The sequence below is a fragment of the Trichomonas vaginalis genome, chromosome VI (assembly GCF_026262505.1).
Source record: "Trichomonas vaginalis G3 chromosome VI, whole genome shotgun sequence".
NCBI lineage: Eukaryota > Parabasalia > Trichomonadida > Trichomonadidae > Trichomonas > Trichomonas vaginalis.
In genome coordinates, this window is record NC_067208.1 from 3,413,473 (window position 1) to 3,438,100 (window position 24,628).

General features: G+C 34.4%; 3 protein-coding genes across 3 annotated transcripts, besides 2 other annotated features; all 3 read right to left on the reverse strand.

Annotated features, from left to right (window-relative positions):
• Positions 1-3,395: 3,395 nt before the first annotated feature.
• Positions 3,396-4,600, reverse strand: TVAGG3_0798390 (uncharacterized protein; the record flags this gene model as incomplete). The annotated part of the gene is made up of 1 exon (XM_001303396.2): positions 3,551-4,012. A coding segment is annotated over one exon (462 nt), but the record flags the coding sequence as incomplete, so codon positions are not given.
• Positions 4,601-4,771: 171 nt separating this feature from the next.
• Positions 4,772-5,458: a mobile genetic element.
• Positions 5,459-6,988: 1,530 nt separating this feature from the next.
• On the reverse strand, positions 6,989-7,216 carry TVAGG3_0798410 (protein of unknown function, DUF4106 family; the record flags this gene model as incomplete). The annotated part of the gene is made up of 1 exon (XM_051247222.1): positions 6,989-7,216. One exon carries the CDS (start codon positions 7,214-7,216, stop codon positions 6,989-6,991), a length of 228 nt encoding a protein of 75 aa, XP_051082697.1.
• Positions 7,217-12,949: 5,733 nt separating this feature from the next.
• Positions 12,950-14,539: a mobile genetic element.
• A 2,248-nt stretch (positions 14,540-16,787) lies between these two features.
• Positions 16,788-18,191, reverse strand: TVAGG3_0798430 (platelet formation protein family; the record flags this gene model as incomplete). Its single annotated transcript, XM_051247223.1, has 1 exon — positions 16,788-17,894. The coding sequence occupies one exon, from the start codon at positions 17,892-17,894 to the stop codon at positions 16,788-16,790; it is 1,107 nt and encodes a 368-aa protein (XP_051082698.1).
• Positions 18,192-24,628: the final 6,437 nt, after the last annotated feature.

Sequence of the window (24,628 nt, forward strand, 5' to 3'; positions counted from 1 at the left end):
CCATTCTGGGAGACATGCAGAGGCAATGTCTCCCAGAATGAGACACTGCGACCGACAGGAGTGCACAATACACTCTTGTCGGTCAAACTTCCGCGTTCAAGTTATCAATGCGGAACATTGTTCCATTCTGGGAGACATGCAGAGGCAATGTCTCCCAGAATGAGACACTGCGACCGACAGGAGTGCACAATACACTCTTGTCGGTCAAACTTCCGCGTTCAAGTTATCAATGCGGAACATTGTTCCATTCTGGGAGACATGCAGAGGCAATGTCTCCCAGAATGAGACACTGCGACCGACAGGAGTGCACAATACACTCTTGTCGGTCAAACTTCCGCGTTCAAGTTATCAATGCGGAACATTGTTCCATTCTGGGAGACATGCAGAGGCAATGTCTCCCAGAATGAGACACTGCGACCGACAGGAGTGCACAATACACTCTTGTCGGTCAAACTTCCGCGTTCAAGTTATCAATGCGGAACATTGTTCCATTCTGGGAGACATGCAGAGGCAATGTCTCCCAGAATGAGACACTGCGACCGACAGGAGTGCACAATACACTCTTGTCGGTCAAACTTCCGCGTTCAAGTTATCAATGCGGAACATTGTTCCATTCTGGGAGACATGCAGAGGCAATGTCTCCCAGAATGAGACACTGCGACCGACAGGAGTGCACAATACACTCTTGTCGGTCAAACTTCCGCGTTCAAGTTATCAATGCGGAACATTGTTCCATTCTGGGAGACATGCAGAGGCAATGTCTCCCAGAATGAGACACTGCGACCGACAGGAGTGCACAATACACTCTTGTCGGTCAAACTTCCGCGTTCAAGTTATCAATGCGGAACATTGTTCCATTCTGGGAGACATGCAGAGGCAATGTCTCCCAGAATGAGACACTGCGACCGACAGGAGTGCACAATACACTCTTGTCGGTCAAACTTCCGCGTTCAAGTTATCAATGCGGAACATTGTTCCATTCTGGGAGACATGCAGAGGCAATGTCTCCCAGAATGAGACACTGCGACCGACAGGAGTGCACAATACACTCTTGTCGGTCAAACTTCCGCGTTCAAGTTATCAATGCGGAACATTGTTCCATTCTGGGAGACATGCAGAGGAATGTCTCCCAGAATGAGACACTGCGACCGACAGGAGTGCACAATACACTCTTGTCGGTCAAACTTCCGCGTTCAAGTTATCAATGCGGAACATTGTTCCATTCTGGGAGACATGCAGAGGCAATGTCTCCCAGAATGAGACACTGCGACCGACAGGAGTGCACAATACACTCTTGTCGGTCAAACTTCCGCGTTCAAGTTATCAATGCGGAACATTGTTCCATTCTGGGAGACATGCAGAGGCAATGTCTCCCAGAATGAGACACTGCGACCGACAGGAGTGCACAATACACTCTTGTCGGTCAAACTTCCGCGTTCAAGTTATCAATGCGGAACATTGTTCCATTCTGGGAGACATGCAGAGGCAATGTCTCCCAGAATGAGACACTGCGACCGACAGGAGTGCACAATACACTCTTGTCGGTCAAACTTCCGCGTTCAAGTTATCAATGCGGAACATTGTTCCATTCTGGGAGACATGCAGAGGCAATGTCTCCCAGAATGAGACACTGCGACCGACAGGAGTGCACAATACACTCTTGTCGGTCAAACTTCCGCGTTCAAGTTATCAATGCGGAACATTGTTCCATTCTGGGAGACATGCAGAGAATGTCTCCCAGAATGAGACACTGCGACCGACAGGAGTGCACAATACACTCTTGTCGGTCAAACTTCCGCGTTCAAGTTATCAATGTGGAACAGTGTCTCATTCGAGGAGCCCTCGAAAAGAACCTCACATCGACTCTCTCTTTCCGGCATCTTTACCGCATAGAAAACTGCTCGTTCGCAACTTTGTGTGCAATCTAAGAGATGATTGCGGTAAAGATGCCGGGAAGATTGACGCTGCAGCAGAGAATCACTACGGCTCTCTTTTACCGGCATCTTTACCGCATAGAAAACTGCTCGTTCGCAACTTTGTGTGCAATCTAAGAGATGATTGCGGTAAAGATGCCGGGAAGATTGATGCTGCAGCCCCAGGCCGCACTCAGATTTCATCCCGCTACACAATTGTTCATCCAACAACTGTCATAGAGGTTGAAATTTTCGACCAGAAGTGAAACATATCATTTTTAAGACTGCGGCGCGCAAGCAAGTTTGAACCTTTCAAGGGTGATCAGTCCTTTACTCATTTCAAGACCTCTTGTTGCCTGATAAAACGATACTTCCTTCCTTGTGGGCCATTGAAAACCCCCAAACCGTCACAACTTGCTTCCTAAATTTTATTTGCGGAGTAATTATCATGCATATTTTATCGGATAATAATATCAAAGCTAAATTTCATATTATTTTTTAAAGATATGCATTTTCTGTCTAAATTTATTTTTTCTGTTTCCAATTCACGGAATAATATTCTTACAAGCATATACATAGCTAATATATATCATTTTAATAATAATAAAACCAAAATGATGTATTCTTCATATAGTTATTTAAAATTCGTTAACTAGAATTGTATTCAGAACGAGGCAAAGTTAGGAGATACATAAAAACCAATAACTTGATAAGTGATACCTTTTTTCCTGATATATCTATATGTGTTAATGTCAAACACGATTTGGAAAAATTAATTCTTTAAATCGGCTTAAGAATAAGACCAACATCAAAAGCATGGCTAATAAATTAATAAATCAATGTTTAATTACCGATTCATGCATTTTTTTCAAAATTTCAAATTTCAAATTTTTGTTTCTCCAAAATATTAATTGTTTCCACTAGATTAACAAATAAACAATAAATTGGATTAATGTAATGCCCAATCATTCATTTTAAATTTTAGATTTAAAACAATATTTTTCTCCATATTATTATAACATGAATCGCTATGATATAAGAAATATATTTTCAATATTGAAATTGAAAAATTCTAAAATTTTTGAAATTCAATTTGAGTGTGATGATCGATAACATATATTTTTTAATTAAAATCTTGTGTCGCTATCATATAAATATACTATTTCTAAATTAAAAATAGAAAAAAAAGTACTATTTAATGATGAAATTGCAAATAATATCAATATATATATATTCATGCTGATATATTTTGGGAACAGATTGGCAATCACATAAATAGGATTGTGTTAGTTTGTCATGGATATAAAACAAATTTTCGAGCTAATTGAGCGAATTTAAATCACAAACACTTATATTTTCTATTACAAGGTATATTTGTAATATACAACCAGTAAATAGCTTTCTCTAACTTTTACCAGCTTAGATGATAGCAAATTAGATACGAATTTCATGACCCCTCACCAAATTCCACTAAAACATATACAAATAAAAGTACTAAGTGGGTATCATCTAACCCTAGAATTATAGCTCCTAGGACTCATCCTAGATGGTAGTTCTGGAAAAACACCTGGTTTTTGGAGTTTTCATAGCACTTCGGTAATATTATTTTCATAAAAACTGCAATTCATTACATAGATAACGTAGAAATTCTGAATTAAGGTAGTTCCTTCATTTTCGAAGATATTACAAAAAAGAATATATAATTCAGGTTCTGGTGATCCTGATAATATAAGACGACCAATCGGACCGCCCGTGTTGTTTGAAAATGTTGAAAGTGTCACATTCGAGGAAAAACTACTATAAACATGGTAGATACAATAATCATTAAGTTTTGAATATGAAATATTGATTGATCTCATATGTGTTTCACCGCAAATCAGACAAACTGTTCCTTCCCCTTGTGTGATATCTTCTCCACTTGAAGTCATTGTTGAATCAAGGAGATAGTTCTTCAATGTAGAATCTTCTTCGTATAATATATAACAATAGACACCCAATTCATTGACTGTTTTAGAGCCAAAACTGCAGATTCTGTCTTGAACACAGTCACCGTTATTAATTTTTACATATAATGAGCCACCATCTTCGCTCTTGTGCATACATTTGTAAAAAGAGCTTGTGTCAATGAGGAATTTGAAATTGTTGCCTGGTTCAGCGGTGATACGAATTGCACCTGTCTCATTAAGGTAAATAAAAAGACAAAGAGAGACGTAATAGCTATTCCCTGAACTATCATCGAGCTTTTTGCTTTCATTTCGGTATGGAGTGTGTTCGAATGTTGAGTCAAAGAAATCTTCCCACGCATTGTGGAAAATAGAGAGAAATGTATGTAGTTGATGAATCGACTAATCGTTAATGTAATCATTTTAACCACTCTTCACTTTGATCTAAAAGAGGAATGGCAGTTATTCGATAGCAAATAATGTAAAATGTAAATTATGATCCAAAAACGAGTGTTTTTCTATCAAACTTTTGACATTTGCAAAATTGAAAGTATGGCAAAATGTCAATTCACCATTAACAACTTGTTATCTGGAGAATGATTTCAAATGTGTCACAAGTTGTTATTTTCGTCGTGAACAACGGCTGTTGAAACAAATCACAATCGCCAGTTATTAGTTCTTTATAGACATATCCTCAAAACAATTGCCTTTTATAAGAGTTTTTCAAGCCAGAAGAACGATATCAATACATTATGGAATAAGTAATTAGTGTGGTTCTGGCCATAATTAATCATAATTTTTTGCAGAAATTATCAATGGTATCACATGCAAATCAAATAAAGAATTTAAGGATCAAAAACATGTAAATAAATAAAATGGTTATATAATTTAATAATACAAACAAAGAAAATAATTTTATTCAAAGTTATTATTATTAGAAACTAAATATGTGTGATTGTTATTTTCAGTTCCGACATCTTTGATTTTGTAGTTAAAGTACTTGATGTCGTTGTATGTTCGCTCACTAATGTGGACTAACCAAGGAGGACAGAATTCACAAAGTTTAATAGCACTTTGTGCTGTCTCACCGAAGATATCAAAAACTGAATACAATGTACCACACATGCCGCATTTAACACGGCCGGTGTGAATGCCAATACTCAGTGATACACAAAAAGAAGAAGAGATGAACAACCAAGTGTATATTCGTAAGTTCCAGGAACTATTTCTGACCTTCTAATGGCATTGTCGCATTCGTTATACCATCAAACGAGATTAATATTATATGCATCCAAAACTGTTGGCGTTATATTCTGAGCGGCGTACATTTCATATGAGTAAAAATATAGAATAGTTGGATTTATATGTCATAATAGAACCACGTGGACCAAGCTTTACTTTCTTCCTGACTGAGTTTTTAACTCTTCTTTTTCTTCATTGCCCTCTGCTTGAAGTTGTTGCATCTTTGCATTATGTTCACTAGTATGTTGCAAATTCCCATGTCCTTTTTGCTTTTTGGCTCTGGTCGCCCATCTCAGGTAACCTATATCCTAGAAAGAGTTTGTCATAGTCTGTATTTGAGTCTTCGCGTATTGTTTGCATGACTCTTTCCTGAGTTTCCGGTTCAAGCTCTCCAAACAGTGCCTGTCCATATGGAATATGCTCGTTTCCAAATATATGTTTTTGTAGCCATTCTGGTTTCTTTCCAGTTACCAACTATATCTTTTGTGAATGGGAAAGCTTTTACCCAATCTTTCAGTCTTGCGTCGTTTATTTCTGTAGTTGGTTTTATTTTGTCAAGGAACATGTTTTTCAATACTAACATTTCATTTGGTACTGTCCATTTGAGTTTTCTTAAATATTCATCCCTTCTCGGTTCATTGTCTGCAAAGTAAGTTTTTATGACATTTTGTAAACTTTCGTTTGCAAGGTCATGTACAATAGGTTCCTTCCTTCTATCTCCCTAATTTCTTTCTAAACTCTTCACCAAATATACCATCTCTATGGTTCTGTGTAGTTCTTTGAGATAAATGTTCTAGAACGTCAGGTGTTATATTTCCATCAGCCATGTTCATTTCATACTGGTCAAAATATCTGCATCTTTCATATCTTTCAATGGCATTAAAGCCGCGCTGAAAATACCAGCTATATCTGGTTCACCATTCACTTCCATTGCGTCTACAACTTCTTGGAATTGTGGTTGTAAGTTTATGAACCACCTATCCGGTTAGCTTTATGACCCCATCTCATTGTAGTTCCATCGTCTGCAGAAACAAAAGTAGGTTTGTTTCCATCTTGGTTAGGTTCTGAATGAACTTTAAACAATGTTTCATTTCTATATGTTTTCTTGAAATTTAACCTTTTATTTTCACCGAGTTCATCCGAAGATTGAACGTTAAATGCTCGTAAGTAAAAAGGGTTGTTGTATTTGGTACATTTTCTTTCAGTACTTCCATTCTATGCTGAATATTTTCATCTGGTGCTGGAGTCTTTGTATGTCGGCAAACATTTTTCTATTCTTCTACTATGTCAGCCGAATTTTTTTTAGACTCTTGAAATATTCCATATTCTCCGCATACTCTTGTTGAGGGTCAAGATTTTTCGGCTGTTCCAAATCTTCATCTAGTTCTGTGAAGTTAGTTTCAAAGGAGTGACTTGTTCGTTTCCTTCAGGCTTCTCTAGCTGTTGTTGCTGAACTATTTCTTCCATGTCTGGTTGTATCTGAACTTCTTCCTGTGGAGTTTTCTTGTACCTCATCTGCTGGCATTTCATATATTCCGAGACCGTTTTCAACAATTTCCCTATCTACGTCATCCGCATTCATAAGCTTTTGTTCTTTCGTTCCGTCTCTATTTTTTACGCGTTTCATGACGAAAGTTGAATTGTCATTTAGCTCTGACATCAAATATCTCGGAGTAAATTCATCCATGTCATTTGGATGATATGCTATTAAATCATATCCCTTAGCGAGCTTGTATTTTCCAGGTTTGAGATTATATCCGTTTTGGTGCTGAGCCATAAAGCTAAATAGGTTCGGGTCAGTATTTCCCTCCTTGAACTTTCCAATAGCTTCTTTATATCTGTCACTAAAGTCAACAGTATCTGGGAAACCACACTCTTCTTTAAGCATTTTTAAGAATTCTTGGTTTCCTTGTTCTCTACTTCTTTTATGTCCTTGCTCTGTTTGTGGTTGTTGTTGTGCAGGGTTTTGAACTGTTGGTTGCTGTGCTGGTTGTTGTGGTTGTTGTGGTGCAGTGTTTTGAACTGTTGGTTGTGGTGCAGTGTTTTGAACTGTTGGTTGTTGTGCTGGTTGTTGTTGTTGTTGTGTTGGTTGTTGTGCATGCCTGTGTCTGTGTCCATGTGACGATGTAAATGTTTTAGGTAGTCCTGGTGCAGGTGCTTCTCTTGGAGGGTTTGGTGGTATATAAGTTCCACCAGCTGGCACATATGTTCCATCTGCAGCGTAATGTCCTACCTGACTTTTCGTTCTTAAGAAAGCATTTACTAGGTCTGTTTTGGTCTGTTGTAACTCTTTTTCTTGACTTTTCACAACAGTTGCTCTAACGGCGTCATAGGCACTTTGAACTGCCTGTCTCGTTGCTGCATCTGTTATTTTCGTCATATTTTGTGCTACTTCTTTTAACTCTTTGTCGAAACCTTCAGACTTCAGTTTCTTTCCAGATGAGAAGTCGTTCACTTGTTTCACCTTACTATGAAGAGCTTCGAAGGCGTTCTTAAAGTCAGCATTTGTTAAAGTTTCATTTGAACTGTCTTCATCCGCTTGTATTTTTGTCCTTATTGACCCTATAAGTTGGGCTGCTTTAGCGTTGGCTTGGGCATCTAACCAGTCATTGTTAGCTTTTATATATTCTGCGCTTTTCATTGCCTTTTGCATAGCCGCGTCGTTATTTTTACTTTCTTGTGCTAAGTTTTCATACTGTACGGTTTGGTTTTGCAACTGTAAAAGTTTTTCTGCCTTTACATTTGCTTCAACTTCCTTTTTTATACTCATCGCTATCCATATATGTCTTCAGGGCTTTTTGTTTTTATCTCTTCACTTTCAGTACTTTATATCGAGTAGTATGGTTTTCAAATTTATGACATCTTGTTCCATTTTTGCTACTTCTGTTGCTTTTTCTGACACTTTTTTCGCATATTCCTCTGTACTTAGTTCTTTCAGTTGTTCTTCTTTCTTCTTTTTCTCTACGTTTAACTCATTGATTTCTTTGTGTGTCTGTCATATTCTAGTTTCTTTTCGTTTTCACCTATTTGCTTCTGTATGTCTATGTTTGACTTTTTGACATCTGCTATTGATTTTTGAGTGAACTCAAATTCATTTGACTTTGAGGGTTATAGGCTGTTCCGTCTGCAGCTCCACCATAGCCTGCCATTTTCGCTAAAAGTGCCGCTCTTAAACCTCCACTCTGTGCACCAACAACTCGGTTTAAAAGCATAGGATTGCTTGACATTTGTTGCAACATAGTGGGGTCATTCAGCATTTGTTGTTGCAACTGTTGTTGTGGTGTCAGTCTTACTATTGGATGTTTCAATGCTCCTTCCTCTTAGTATATTCTTACGTAGCTTACGTGGCATTTTAAGTGAAGTTAAAAGCGGTTTTCGACAGATGTTTATATGACACTTTCTACCCTCTTGAATTTCATGAACTTTCTTGTCAATTTTTTGTTGAGACTTCTTCGTAAAGACTTGTAAAGACTTTCTCATGAACTTTCTTGTCAATTTCTTGTCAATGTTTTGTAAAGTTCTTCATCGTAAAGACTTTGTAAAGGACCCAAAATATATTTTTAGGGTAGATGGTTGATCTAACCTGTTTTCTAACCTTTTTCTACCCTCGTGAATTTTCATGAACTTTCTTGTTATGTTTTGTAAAGTTCTTCATCGTAAAGACTTTCTCATGAACTTTCTTGTCTATGTTTTTAAAGTTCTTCATCGTAAAGACTTCTCATGAACTTTCTTGTCTATGTTTTGTAAAGTTCTTCATCGTAAAGACTTTGTAAAGACTTTCTCATGAACTTTCTTGTCTATGTTTTGTAAAGTTCTTCATCGTAAAGACTTTGTTGAGAAAGTTCATGAAATTCAAGAGGGTAGAAATGAGGTTAGAAAACAGGTTAGATCTAACCATCTACCCTAAAATATATTTTTGCCTGATTTACACTCATTGACGATGAAGTTTTGTAATGTTCTTCATCGTAAAGACTTTGTTGAGACTTCCTCATGAACTTTCTTGTCTATGTTTTTAAAGTTCTTCATCGTAAAGACTTTGTTGAGACTTCCTCATGAACTTTCTTGTCTATGTTTTGTAAAGTTCTTCATCGTAAAGATCTTTTGAGACTTCCTCATGAACTTTCTTGTCTATGTTTTGTAAAGTTCTTCATCGTAAAGACTTTGTCAAGAACTTTCTTGTCTATGTTTTGTAAAGACTTCTTCATCGTAAAGACTTTGTCAAGAACTTTCTTGTCTATGTTTTGTAAAGACTTCTTCGTAAAGACTTTGTCAAGAACTTTCTTGTCTATGTTTTGTAAAGACTTCTTCATCGTAAAGACTTTGTCAAGAACTTTCTTGTCTATGTTTTGTAAAGACTTCTTCGTAAAGACTTTGTAAAGACTTTCTCATGAACTTTCTTGTCTATGTTTTGTAAAGACTTTGTAAAGACTTTGTTGAGAGTTCATCGTAAAGACTTTGTAAAGACTTCTTCGTAAAGACTTTGTAAAGACTTCTTCGTAAAGACTTTGTAAAGACTTTCTCATGAACTTTCTTGTCTATGTTTTGTAAAGTTCTTCTTCGTAAAGACTTTGTTGAGAGTTCATCGTAAAGACTTTGTAAAGTTCTTCTTCGTAAAGACTTTGTTGAGAGTTCCTCATGAACTTTCTTGTCTATGTTTTGTAAAGTTCTTCTTCGTAAAGACTTTCATTTTATACTAAACATCAACGGGGCTAGAAGGCACGAAGTGCCTGGAAGCCCCACTACCTTTTTTTTTTTTTTTTTTTTTTTTTTTTTTTTTTTTTTTTTGGTAACATCTCAATATATTCATTTGTGGCAAATAAAAAGATTATGAAATTTATTATGAATATTACACAAAAAAAAGAGGTAATAGCAAGATGAAAATAGATATATTATCATGTTTGTCTAATTCGTCTATACATTGTATATAATCGAAATTTATTTTGTAACTCACGTATTTTCAAGCTCGCATTTGAAGGATAGCATACTTTCTTGTATTGATTTGATTTGAAATTCATTGCACCTCGGAAAATCAAAGTTCGCCGTAGCGAATTGTTAAATTAAATTTATTGTGAACCAAAAAATTTAATTAATGGTTTGGTTTGCAATCTTATCATGATGCATTATTTCTCGCCTGATCCTTCGGTGTATATCAAAAGAAAATTTTTTATTTGAATAGAATAAGGATAAAAATCATCGATAATTAGTCATTAAACTCTTGTGTTTTTGCTTACATCAATAATGAATTCAATTTGTTATATACTGCTGAATCAGAATTGTATTTTTGAAATTATGCCGTATTCGAAATAGTTGAAAAATCTACTCTATTTTATGATAATATTTAAAGCATAGACAAGATATTCCGGTTTTTAAAGTTTGATACTCTCTAATTTGGTTTGGCATGAAAAATTATCAAAGATAATGAGACGGAAGTTGATTTTTTATTTCTTTTTTAATTAAATTACTAGCCAAATGTGTGAGTACTTCTTTTTTGAAGAGAATTTCTTGTCTTATTAGTTTGCAAATATATTTGATGAAATTTCAATTAAAAAATGCATTTTATCTGAAATTTGTAAATAAATCAATGTCTTATAAGATAGTTTTGCAATGGTGCATATGCCTATGGATTTATATGCTTCCCATATAAGGGAAAAAGTGCTCGCTCGCGCTCACTCGCTATAATTTAGAGGAATTGAGAGGAAAATAATCGCTATCATCTCGTGTTCGCGTTCGCTCGCGCTCGCATTGGGGGAAACACCAGTATTCCCCATTATTCGAGAAAAAATTTAAAGATGCTATTTTATTGTTATATTAAATAGAGTAGGGATGCGACGGTTTTACGCCATGACCGTTTAAAAATAGAATAATACGCCATTTTTGGGGCCGAATGGCGGCTACTTCGTACCCGCTATTCGGCCGAATAACAAAACAATACAAAATTATCGCCGTCCTTTTTTTTCCTTTCTTTCTTTCTCTTTTTTTTTCTCTCTCTCTTTCTTTTCTCTTTCCTCTTTTTACTCCTCTTTCTCTTTTCATCATTAAACGTAGAAAGATATATTAATATTATTTTAAAATTAAAAAAAAAGAAAGAAAGTATAATAAGTAATTATTTATTTATCGATATATATATGTAAAGTGATAATCTGAGGATAATCTGAGGAGGAGTCTGAGGATTAGACCGAGGAGTAGTCTGAGGAGTTTGAGGATAATCTGAGTAGTCTGAGGATAATCTGAGGAGGAGTCTGAGGATTAGACCGAGGAGTAGTTTGAGTAGTCTGAGGATAATCTGAGGAGGAGTCTGAGGATTAGACCGAGGAGTAGTCTGAGGAGTTTGAGGATAATCTGAGGATAATCTGAGGAGTTTGAGGATAATCTGAGCATAATCTGAGGAGGAGTCTGAGGATTAGACTGAGGAGTTTGAGGAGTAGTCTGAGGATAATCTGAGCATAATCTGAGGAGGAGTCTGAGGATTAGACTGAGGAGTAGTTTGAGGATAATCTGAGGAGGAGTCTGCGGATAATCTGAGGAGTAGTTTCAGGAGTAGTCTGAGGACTAGTCTCAGGACTAGTTTGATGAGGAGGACTCTAAGGAGTAGTCTGAAGAGTAGTCTCAGGAGGAAGATCTGAGGAGGAGTCTTATGAGGAAGATCTGAGGAGTAGTCTGATGAGGAGGGGTCTAAGGAGTAGTCTGAGGATGATGAGTAATCTGATAAGGAGTAGTCTGAGGATGATCTGAGGATAACCTGATGACTAGTCTAGGAGTGGTCTAATAAAAATGTAAAATATTTTCAAAGAAAAATTCTATGAATTTTATATTTTAATTCTTAGCATTATACTGAATAAAATAAACATAAATATCAAAATTTGAAAATTGAACAGCCAAAAAATTGATAATCCACATTCAATATTTTGTAAGTGACGTACTTTTTGAATACTCGCCATACGCCTTGGAGTTCTCAATTTTGAATTCGCCTTTATTTGGGCGACCTCAGAAAAAATACGCCATTAAGAAAATATTGTATGAGATTTTAAATTTGAACACGCTCTACCTTAAGGAATTAAATTTATTAAGATATATTTATATATAATAACGATTACTTAAAAAAAGTATTTCATCGCTTATGTAAGTTTCAAAAAAAATCACGAATAAAAAAATCAAGATTAAAATTTTATTTTTAATTTTTGAATTTCTCAAATGGCGAAATTTTTGGGCGAACAAAAAAATGTACGCCCGGTCAAATGGCGTGTTTAACGCATCCCTAAAATAGAGTATGTATAATTGATGATATTATATCGATAAAGTCCTCTTTGTTTTTAATATTTTTTCTTTCAAAAAAAATTCAAATTTATAATTTTTTTCATAGAAAATTTATTATTTTTACTTTAACTCTCTATCGTTGCGAGCGCGAAACGCGCGATAGGGTTGTACAAACTGGCACGCCTGCTGGCACACCTTTTTTGGCCAGCTGGCACGATTTTTTTAAAAAACACATTAAAAAAGTCACTTTTTGCCCCATCTAATGAGATTTTTTTTTACAATTTTTTCCCCTTATTTTTCAATTTAGATATGATTTTAAGCTCTCCAAATTGAAGTTTACCTGATGTTTCTTATTTTTATGATAATAAAATGTTGCAAAGTTGAGTTTGGATTCAATAAATTTAAGAAAATTTTATTTTACAATGAAATTATAAGAAAGGATGTTTTTATCCTATGTCAAAGAGAATACATTTGTAGATCCCGACTTTTGACATGGTTGAAATTCCAAAAAAAAATTCAAAATTTAAAAAAAAAATTAAAAAATATAAATTTCATGTTAAAAAATGATTTTTGAAATTTTTTTTGGAAAAATAGAATTATAGATCCGTATTTTTCCCAAGTGAGCGGGTTACTCCAATCCCAGCCCTATCGTCCTCCAGTGTCAGTTTTCAATATAAAATCCAAATTTTTTTTGAAATAAAAATTTCGAGAAATTTTCTAATTTTTTTCTTTAATTTCAATAATTCAAAATAAATTTGGGAGTAAAAAGACACTATTTAATGAAATTCATATGAGTGAATGTAGATAAATACTCTCAAAACATACAATTTATCTATTTTTTTCTTTATATTATCAATAATTAGTGATAATTTTTTTGAATCAGATTTTTTTTTTCATTAAAAACATAACATATACACAACAATGATGCACAACATACGTATCTACACATCAAAAATATAAAGCTTGTTTTGGTCTGGGCATCCCAACCCAAAATTCTTAAAAAATTGAATAAAATTGAATACTTGGGGCTGGGATACCCATCCCAAAACCGAATTGAATTTTTTGAATTAAAGAATATATTTATGTATTTATAATATACATATGATGTCTATAAAAAATACTAAATTCTAAAAAAAATTCAATTTATTCAAAACGTATACTAAGTGATCACTTCATTAGTAGGATCAGCAATCCTACTAAATGGTGAGAACGCCACTAACTCAAAAGGGAGTCCTTGGAGCTCTTGATCTCTTGTCAGTAGAGTTCATAATGAGGCATGGCATCTACTGATTAGAGATCAGAGCAATCCTACCTTACCTTCAGGAGCTACAAAGCTCCTAATCGTTACGAGAGGGGAGCCTTGGAGCTCCTGAAGCTCATCAGCAAGGCTATTTACCATTTGGGCCTCTTCTGATGAAAGATGCGAAACACGTCTACGAACCAGGAGCTTCAAAGCTTCTAATCCTTACTAAAGGGAGCTTTGGAGCTCCTGAGTCTCCATCAACAGAGTCCCAGATGGTAAATGTCCTTTGCTGATGAAAGATGCGAAACACATCTACGAACCAGGAGCTCCAAAGCTCCTAATCCTTACGAAAGGGAGTTTTGGAGCTCCTGAAACTCCTTTTACTATAAAATAGGACAGTTTTCTTCTGAGGTTCTCATCAAATCTAAGACTTCAGAAGAAAGCTGTCCTATCAATGTATACTTACACTCTCATGGACTACAAGTGTACAATTTTAAGGCAGAGATTATCCGAGCCTCTCATCAAATGAGGACCTCGGATAATCTCTACCTTAAGTAGTCAAATAACTTTTCTCACTATTTAGGAACAAAAGAACAAGAGTTGGAGTACTTTAAGGCAAGATTCTTCCGAAATCTCTCATCGAATGAGAGAATTCGGAAGACCTTGCCAAATCCTTGAACGCCAATATCCTTGGAACTGAGCTAGAACCAGGGAGAAGTAGCATACTATAGAGCACGATGGTAATCTCGGAAATGCTTATATCGCCTCAAGCACAATATTTAAGAAGTCTAACTCATATAATACAAGAAGTCAGGCTGAATAGATATTGTGCATATGGTTTGCAGAACTCTCATGATATTTCAAATTCATGTTATCCTAAAAAGGTGACACTTTGGGTGTATCGTCCATCCAGGGATGCAAAAATCACATCACCTTGGATTATAAATAGAATGTCATATTTTTATGTTTTATTGCTATTTTACGAAATCAATAAAATATTTGTTAATTTGGCTGAGATTATAAATAAAATCTTTCTAAATCTTGCAATTGATTGCTAAAATCTGTTTTATGTATTAATTGGCATTGAGATTCGTTATAAAAGAATGCGAATTATTTTGTATGAGTAAACGTATTTTGTAAAATTTCAAATTCTCTTCTCTCATTACTTACCTTAGATCTCTCGGCTTTTAGCTCTCAGATTTCGCTCATAGAACTCAGGTTTTAGTTATGTACTCATAGATGTATCATTACTGCCGCAGATCTCTCATTACTACCTTACTAACCAGATCTTACTCTCATTACTACCTTACTAACCAAATCTTAACTCTCATTACTACTACTAACGATTTAACTCTCATTACTACTACTAACCAGATCTTAACTCTCATTACTACCTTACTAACCAGATCTTAACTCTCATTACTACCTTACTAACCAGATCTTAACTCTCATTACTACCTTACTAACCAGATCTTAACTCTCATTACTACCTTACTAAACCAGATCTTAACTCTCATTACTACCTTACTAACCAGATCTTAACTCTCATTACTACCTTACTAACCAGATCTTAACTCTCATTACTACCTTACTAACCAGAATCTTAACTCTCATTACTACCTTACTAACCAGATCTTAACTCTCCGACCTCCACCCTTTCCACCGCCACGAGGCCCGATTTTTGGCCACTTTTTTGATTTTGGCCGCGTGCCAGCTCCTGGCAGGCGGCCGCAAAATTGTGCCAGTTTGTACAACCTAACGCGCGAACGTCAAAAGGTGCTCGGCGAGCGGGTCGCCATAATTATGGCTATCGTCGTGCATCTATAGGGGAAATAAGTTATAATACAAAATGATGCATTGTTGTATTCTATTAATCCGAAATTTTACAATTTACAATATTTTCATAAAAAAAATTTAAAGCTTTCGAAATATTGATATTTTCTATTTTCATTCCAAGTAAAGAATGATTGAAATGATGATTGAAGTGATAATATATTCGCTTAGAATAATTCATCATTCCGTATATTTCTCTCTATTTCTCACAAGGAATGGGAAGACTTCTTCGAATCATCAATCAAATAACAACATTCGAAAAGAAGCATCAAAAATTCGAATATAGTTCACCAAATAGTTATTACATTTCTTCTTTCTTTAGTTTGTGCAGTGCGTTTCACAGAAGGAACTGGCAAAAATCTCAAATTCCTCATTGAACAAGCTCATTTGACAAATGTATGCACAAGAGAAGAAGGTGGCTCTTTATATGTGATTGTTTAAAGGTGACTGTGTTCAAGACAGAATCTGCAGCTTTGGCTCCAACACGGTCAATCCAGGTGCATATTGCTATATTGAAGTTTCAGATGAATTTCCAAATAAGAATTATCTCCTTGATTCAACCATTACTTCAAGTGGCCAAGAAAATCCAGATGAAAACGATAATATTGTGTTTGTCAGTGGGGAAATAAATATGAAATCAATCAATATTTCAAACTCAAAACTTATTACGATATATTTACAATGTTGTATATAGTTCTAACTCAATGTAACGCTTTCAACATTTTCAAACAACACAACTACATTTGAAGATATTTATGAAATATATGTTACAGCATTATCTGATTCACTTAAATTTAAAATTCTTTTTTGTAATTTCTTTGAAAATGAATGCAATTACTTTATTATCAGTTTTCATGATCTCTTTATCAATAATTGCAGTTTTAAAATAAAAATAATATTAATGAAAGATACTTTTCCACAGACTCCAAACAAATTATAGTTAAAGGATGTTATTTTGACATCTCAGATCCTATTAAAATCGGAAACGTCATAATTACAGAAGAATTAGGTTCAATTTATCCAGAAAACTATCATTTGTCTTCAGTTTTATGTTTTGCAAAACTAAAACTAGAATTTCCAGAAGAAAAAAAGGCAGAAACAGAAGAAAAGAAGAAATTAAAATTAACTTCAAAGAAAAAAATAAATTTAATATCTTCGTTTGTTTTGTTTTTATTTTTCCTAAATAAATTTTGATATAAACAACATCTTCTAATCAACAATAAATTTTAACGAATTCATCCTTAAAGATGAATAATAAAAACAATAACCAGGAATTTGTAAAATAAATAGATTTAGTGAAACCATAAATAAACAAAAGAATAAAATATATCAAAATAATAAAGAATAAAATAATAAAAATTAAAGGTCTAAATATAATAAGTTGCCATTAGAATCAGATGCAAATAAACAGTTATGTTCTTCGTTATAAACAATGTTTGTCATCGTGAATTTCTTAGTAGAAATGATTTCAAGCATCTGTGGAATTTCGATCAATGAGAAATGGCCATCCGAAAATGATGCAACAAGCATTGGAGATGTTGATGATTTGATACATGCAAGACATGACAATGTTGATTCATATGAAAATGTCTTCAAAAGAATGGAGTTGAATGTGTAGCATCGAAATGTGCTTGTAAAACGACCATTAGTTGATGATTCGCTTGCAATGATGATGTAGCCGGCTGAAACAATCAACAATTTCTTCAATGTATCATTACCTTCAACAATGAAATGACGCATGTAATGACCACTTGAAAGTTTAGTCATGATAACAGTACGTGACTTGTCAAGTGAAACAATGATGTTCAAGTTAGAACAAACATCAACATCAACTAATGATGTCAAATGTGGTTGAATTCGGTAAAGGAAACAGTTTTGTTGTGGTTTCTCAACATCCCAAACGGAAATAGATGAATCTTGCCAACGAGTGACAATCAAACCTTTCTTGTGGCTGCTTGTAACACCGGAGATCAATGAGCTGTTCTGACGCTGTGAGTAAATGTAATGTGCTGAATTCGATTCAACTTTGAAGACATGAAATGTGGAATCCCATGGAGATGATGCAACAAATAAACAACTTTCTTGGATGTATTCGAAACTACGACTTGTGATAACAAAGAAATTATGTTCTGTATCTGCCAATGTAACATATTTCTTGATTGTTGCAAGAGGGACTTGTTTGATACTGTTGTCTTGAACTGAACTTCGCCATTTGGATGACAAAGGAATAGAAAGGAAATCACTTTGTGCGGTCAATATTGGAATGGAATTATTAGATTGACCGATGAAAACAACTGGTGATTTGAATTTCATAAGAATGTTCCAACAAAGTTTAGTACCTAAAAGCATAAGACGAGTGATAGACATCTGACGAGTGTAGATACGCTTAGGATGTGGATAATTGAAGATTTGGCGAGGAAACAATACCTGAATTAGATGCGTAAATTTGGATTGTTTTGAGTTCATTTGGATTCTTAAGAACTTCTTTAGTGATTGATGATGGGTAACAGTATTTATGGAATGTGTTGTTAGCCAAGATGGCTTCTTTACCTGTCCTGTTTGTAGCCGAAGATCAAATCAATCCATAAATGCAAGTGTTCACTAACATATTTGGATTCCAATGCATTACGGTTGATTTGGATGAATTCAGCTGCTGATTTAGCCCATGGTGGTAATTCAACATCATTAACTTGTTTGCCATCTTGTGTACTGCCTAAATCGAATTTGTTCTGGTTAATCAACATCTCTGGAAGACTGAAAAACTGTGGAATAAGTTCACGGAAGTCTGGTGCTGTAGATGTAATATTCTTTCCAACAGAATGGAATAGATCGGAATGTTCGGTTGGATTGTCGAACATGTTATCTTGTAACTCGATGTGGATACTTGTGTATGGTTCAACACGAACAAGGAAGTGGACAACATAGAAAGCAGTAGAATAATGGAATCGATACAAACATTTATCAACGGCACATCATCGTATTCGGCTAACAATTCTTGAAGATTTTCAAGACGTTGTTGATTGAATGCACCAACTGGTTTACTGAAATCGCGGTAGTTGTTAGGATCATTAAGATCGATACTTTCGCTGTGTAGTTGCTCAAAACCCATGGGAAGATTGGATATTGACTTAAATCATTGAATGAACGACTGAAAACAAATTAAGTTTCATCAAAGTATTCGTAGTTAGACAACAAACCTTTCTGCCAGTCGTATGTAGATTTGTCGATCCCACTCACGGATGTTGTTTCTTGTACTGAAGGATTTCGATATCATGAAGTTTGGAGTGCTTCAAGTGTTTAAGAACTTTGTTCCTGTCGCCTTTAGGAAAATAGATGAAGACTGATTTGTTGTTCTTCATGAAGAACTCAAGACGGAAATCAATGTGCAAATAAGATCTGTGTAAAACCATCTTAAGATCTGAGAGTTTGATTGTAACTGATTTCTTGTTGTCATCGTTGAAACTAAGTTCGTTCTTATTAACATAAAATGTACCTTCATATGTTTTCTTGATTGTGATCATTTGTGCTGTTGTGAAGAATGAGAAATCACGGTTTTCTGTTGTTTCTGTAGTTTCTTCATTTCTTGTTGTGAAACTTCTTCGTCTTCTGCAATAATGTTGATCTGTTGGCGTCAAGCCATCGTTCGTACTTAGATTGCGCAGCTTCAGCAGTAGTGCCATCACGCATCAATGATGCTTTCATGTGTATATCAAATTTAAGATTAGGACGCATGAAAATTTGTCGATATTGGTCATCAAGTTCTTTAGAAACTTTCCAATGTTTGATTTCGCCTGTAGTAGACCATGGACCACCCATTAGATTTCAAGTCTTTGAAAAGATTTGCGTGTGATTCATGCATGAAATCGAATGTGAATAAATTTGTTGTTTGAATTCTTCTTTCTTACGCAAAACATTTTTAAGAACATTGTCTGACAAAAAGTGTGGTGTTTGAACAATGATTTCTCGTGTTTCTTAGACTTCTGGTAGACTTGATCTAAATATGTCTGTTTCGAAATATCTAATTTGTTGTCTTCAAGTGTTTGCTCTAAATTGAAATAATATCTTTTGTGCTTTCAAAGATTTGCACATAATATCGGAATCTTCCAAAATGTTGTGAACTTCAAGTGGTTGACCATTTAAAATAACTTTGGAGATGATTGACTTGCATCCAATAAGTAAATCTTAACTTGTTTACGGTACGATGCATCCTTTTGGTATGTTCGGATAGCACAAAATACTGCATATATGAGAAAATTTCGAAGTTAGTTTCTGTGTCGAAATCCAACGATTTCAAAAAGCCGGAGATTTTTGTGATCTTTGATGTGATGATTGAATGATGAAACCAAGCATGAATGAAATGATTTCTGAGTATTTGAATCTTCCTGTTTTGAACTTTTGTATGTTCCATCGCGAAGATTAGCGAATTTAGTCATGAAACCAATTAATTGACGTGCAACTTTGATGTCCACCATTTATAGGATTACAACTTGGCCACTTAATGGAATAGCCACCACGACGTGGATCGATACGAACGGAGAAATTAACCTTGTGTGTCATGCAACTGAACAAATTTGTGATAAGATGTCGATACATGGTGTTTGTGAGTCAATAACAGATGTAAAGTGGTTCTTCAAGACTTTCGCCATACAATATTTCAATGAAACATTGTTGTAGAAAATTTCTGTGTCTGGAATATAACACATATTCAAAAATTTCTGTAAAAACAAAATTGATTTCTTCATTTGAAACTGTTGAGAAAAGTTGTAATAATTTAAGAAGTTTGTGGTAAATGTATTTCAAGATAAATGGTGTGTTAAGTTTAACTGTTTTCTCAAGATCAAGAAAAACGCTTCGAATTCATAAAATTTGTCCCAATATTGTTTTTTTGATGAAATAAATCAAAACTTTCGAATAAATAGCAGAAAAACAGAGTTGTTGTTAACATTGTATTCTGGATAACTAGCATTGACCATAGTGTAGAATATCCAAAAATACCAAATCTCGCATTTACTAAATGAATGTAAAATAGGAGATGTGACTGTCATTGTATTTTGGTCGATTGTGTTGAAGAACTTTTTTCAATGCGTGACCATTTGTAGAAACTGTGAAATAAATGAAATTATATGGAATCAAGGCAGTTTGATATGAAGGAGAATCAAGGAATGCTTGTGTTGCAACGGACATGTACTCTCTGTGATGTTTTCTGGATTGTAATTGTAAATAACTTTCAAAAATGAATCTTCAAAACAAATGGAACTTTGACGTGTAATAACAACCGGTGTCTTCCAATGTCTTGATGAGAACATGAACTTGAATGAGATGATACGAAGTTCTTCACTATCACTGGACATCATACTAACAAAATGGTGTGTAAAAACCAAATGCAACAAATTTTGTCGCAAATACCATGATAGTTTTTTACACAATAAGTTATACAAAACATACATCAATTGATACGCATCTGTGAGATGTTTAAGCTGAAACAAAGGTTGAAGAACACTCTTTTTGTCTTCCATGTCAACTTGATTTTGCTTGCTGAACGAATAACTTTCCATAGTGATTTACGAACGTTTCGTCTTTTTCGGAAATAGTAAATAACATCAATCGACACATTAACAACTTCAGAAACTAATTGGAGTAAACACCATGAATTAAATCAGAACAAACTTTGATGAAACAAAGTTTAATTGTTGAACTCTGTAATCCAATCAAAGAAATAATTGAACCAGATGTCTTCAATCATAAGTTTGATGTATTTCTTGTTAGAAAGTTTGTCAAATAGTTTTTGTAAATTTGTGATCAAATTTTCAGTTATAGTCTCTGGATTCATCTTAGAAAGTAAGAATGCAATGCACTTCAAACCATCATCTTCAAAGAAATCAGTTTTGATCTCAGCAGATGTGTTGCAGAAATTAACAACCATCTCAATCAAATGAACTAAAAATCTACTTGAATCTTGTTCGTAATTGATCGAAACATGGAAGTTCGACTTCGCTGAACAATGTAAAAATGTTTTCAAACCACCAAGATTCAACAAAACATCGCAAAGTGATGTAGAAAATGAATAACACACAATAACTTTTGCGTTACCGATGTCTTTCTTCGAGTTGTTGACACAGATGTTGTTTCAATCAAATCGTGAATTCATAAACATGCAACATAGAAGTCTGAAATTTGTTCGTGAAAAGTGATGATGGTAAGTTTGGGAAAAGTTTCTGTAATATTGGATGGAATCCGTAAACAAAATCAAGAGGAAGATCGGAATCATTTTGATTGTTCTGCTGAAAGAGCGGTTGAAAACATGTACACGCATGAAAGGTTTGCAATTAATGGTTCTTCATATTTAAGCTCTGATAATATTGTGTTACAAATAGTCATAGATTCGATGTCTGATTCGAATTTTCATTCCTGTGATTTCATATGTATCACAAAGATTACCAAGAACAATAACTTCAACAAACGACGTTCTATGAATATACAACAATGTGATCCACGTGTGTGGTGAAAGTTCGATAGTTGTCTCGTGGATGCCAAGTGTCTTGATGGCGTTGTATGTAACAACTAATCTGTTGTCTTCGAAATAGATTTAAGTGTTTTGCCGTTGATGTTCTTCATTGAAACAATCGTGGTTGATGATTACACCTTTGAAGATAGTTACTAGAAAGTTCAAATCGAAGCAATAAGTGAATCCTTTGTTGATGAAATGTGTTGGAATTCGTGGTAAACAACCACTGTGTTTGCCATGGAATGAAATAAATGATTGTGGTGTTTTTTGGTGTATTGTAGACAAAATAGTACTGATGTTTGTAACAAGTAAATCAGTAAACACATTCTCGCATTTCGTTACGAAGGTTGAAATGATTTATAAGAAGTTCAAAAAGAGTCTTCATTTGAATGCAAAAACAGAAACACTCGAAACAATTTCATCAAAATATGCAATAGACATTTGTTGCTTGTCAGTGATAGAATAGAACTGTCGAATGATGAGATGTACTTGAAGGATTGTGATAGTAATTTGGATTTGTAAACTTGAAGTTTGTTTGTAACTGAGTTTTCAACAAATTTGGGTAGATAAATTGGAAAACTTTCGTGTGACAGGCAAATGTTTGATGATCTCGTGAAGATATGGAATAATCTTTTGGTTCTTGATCTCGATGTTACTTGTACAACTCATGTTGACAATAGGAATTTCGCAAACAAGTTTGTAAAAGTAAATCAACTGTTTCTTGTTTGACTTTTGGTCAACTAATGAATGCGTGATGTTCTCATTGGTTCTTTAACTACAATGATCGCATCCGAGCGTTGTCGAACGTAAGTGGAATGAATGTTTCTAAGATTAATTTGTCATACTTCGACGTTTCTTGAAACACTGAATATTCTTGCAAACAATACTAATCTCGGTCATGTATTGGGATGTTTCTGCTGCAACAATTAATGAACTTCTTATTCGTTGTAAACGCTCTTTTAATAACCGCAAAATAGAACAAACTAAATCGTAAATAGTCTGGTTCATTGATATGTTGTGTTTGATTTACGAAACAGTGAAGCTAAGTTTGAGAAGATGTAGTCTGTTTGGAACATGTGTTTGTGATGTATTAAATTTAGAGGAGTCCAAAACAGACCTTTACTAAGACATGCAAGAGAAAGTTCTTGAAACTGGTTTTTCGAATAAAAAATGGAAAATTAATGAAACAAATTCTTCTCGTGAAAAGAGATAATATTTTCGAACATTCGATTCGAATCAATGTATCAATGAATGGTAAGTGCATTAGTTTCTGTTAATGAAATCTTGGCTGAAAATGATTTGTATTTTATCATCTAAATCCATAGAAATATGGAAATGTTTGGAGTGAATACATAGATTTGATAAGAACGAAAGGAAGTTTGTGTTAGAAAGGGATGTTTGATGAATCGTTTCGGATCCATCTTGAAAAGATTGATAGCAAATGAGATGACGTCGTCAACGATTTCTGGTGCTGATTCGGATAAAAGTTCTGAAACATGTCCAAAAGATCGTAACTGCATATTTTTAGGACAATCAAACACATATAACGTTCATATCTGGAAAAGTGATTTCTTGAGAATACTGAATAAGTTCAAAACGTTGGTTTTCTGGACTTGATGACCAAAGGTTATAATGAATGTTGAAGACAGGAGAGTTTTAGAAAGGAATACGGAAATCCATCAACATTATCAAGTGCAAGTGTCAACTTGTTGTGGTCACAAAGAATAAGTAAGTCAATGATGTAAAAATTAAGTGTAATGAAAGTAATTCTGGACCAATAGTGATTGAGTCTTGGAAAAGTTTCTGAATCAACAGATTTGTTTAGTAAACTTTAATGAGTTTGACATGATGACGTTGATAAATTCATGACAAGTTTGTAATATGCAAATTCGACAAGGATACGTGACAAGTCGTTTAACCTTAGATTTTCTGAGATCAATGAATGACTTGGTGAGAAATAAACACATGGTTTCGGATCATTTTCGTTGTATGTGCTTTCTAAACTATGCAGAAGATTGGTAAATTGAAAGTCTTCTGTTCAACAAAAGAAAATTAGGTGAACAAACCGTTTTTTCTTTAACCTTTGCGTAATCTTTAACAAGTTCGAACTCTTTTTGATCATAACTGAATTGTTGGAAGTTCTTCAATGATAGGAAGAGATGTTAATTGTCCCCGATGAAGAACATTAAGAATTGAGTTGAATCATTAACTTCCAAAATCTTTTGATTCGGACTTCTGGACCCGAGAGATATCATGAATTTAAAGAATCCCAGTATGGTTTGCCAAGAGCAAAGCATTTTCTCTTGGTCAATTTTCGTTGATGTGATGTAAAAAGACGAAACTTAGTAAAATCAAGGATTTTTCGACAACAGTTAATAGCTTTGAGATGTATTTATTAATGAGATCGTTTTTCCCTGATGCAACTAACGTATTGAGAGAAATTTGTAAATCGGCATTTGTAGGTTGCCAAAGCAGTCATTCATGTAAGTTTCTCCGCCAGAAAGTTGTAGTACTGGACCGAATAATGATATATTTAAAAATGATATTGCTCGAATCTTATTTGTATTTTTGATAAAATCAATGCAGATGTGGAGAACTCTTGATAAGTAGTTTTCGAATTAAGATATGTCAATATTTGTGGAGATTTCCTTTCAAATAACTCTATCATAATGTTTAGTACATTAATTGAATAGAA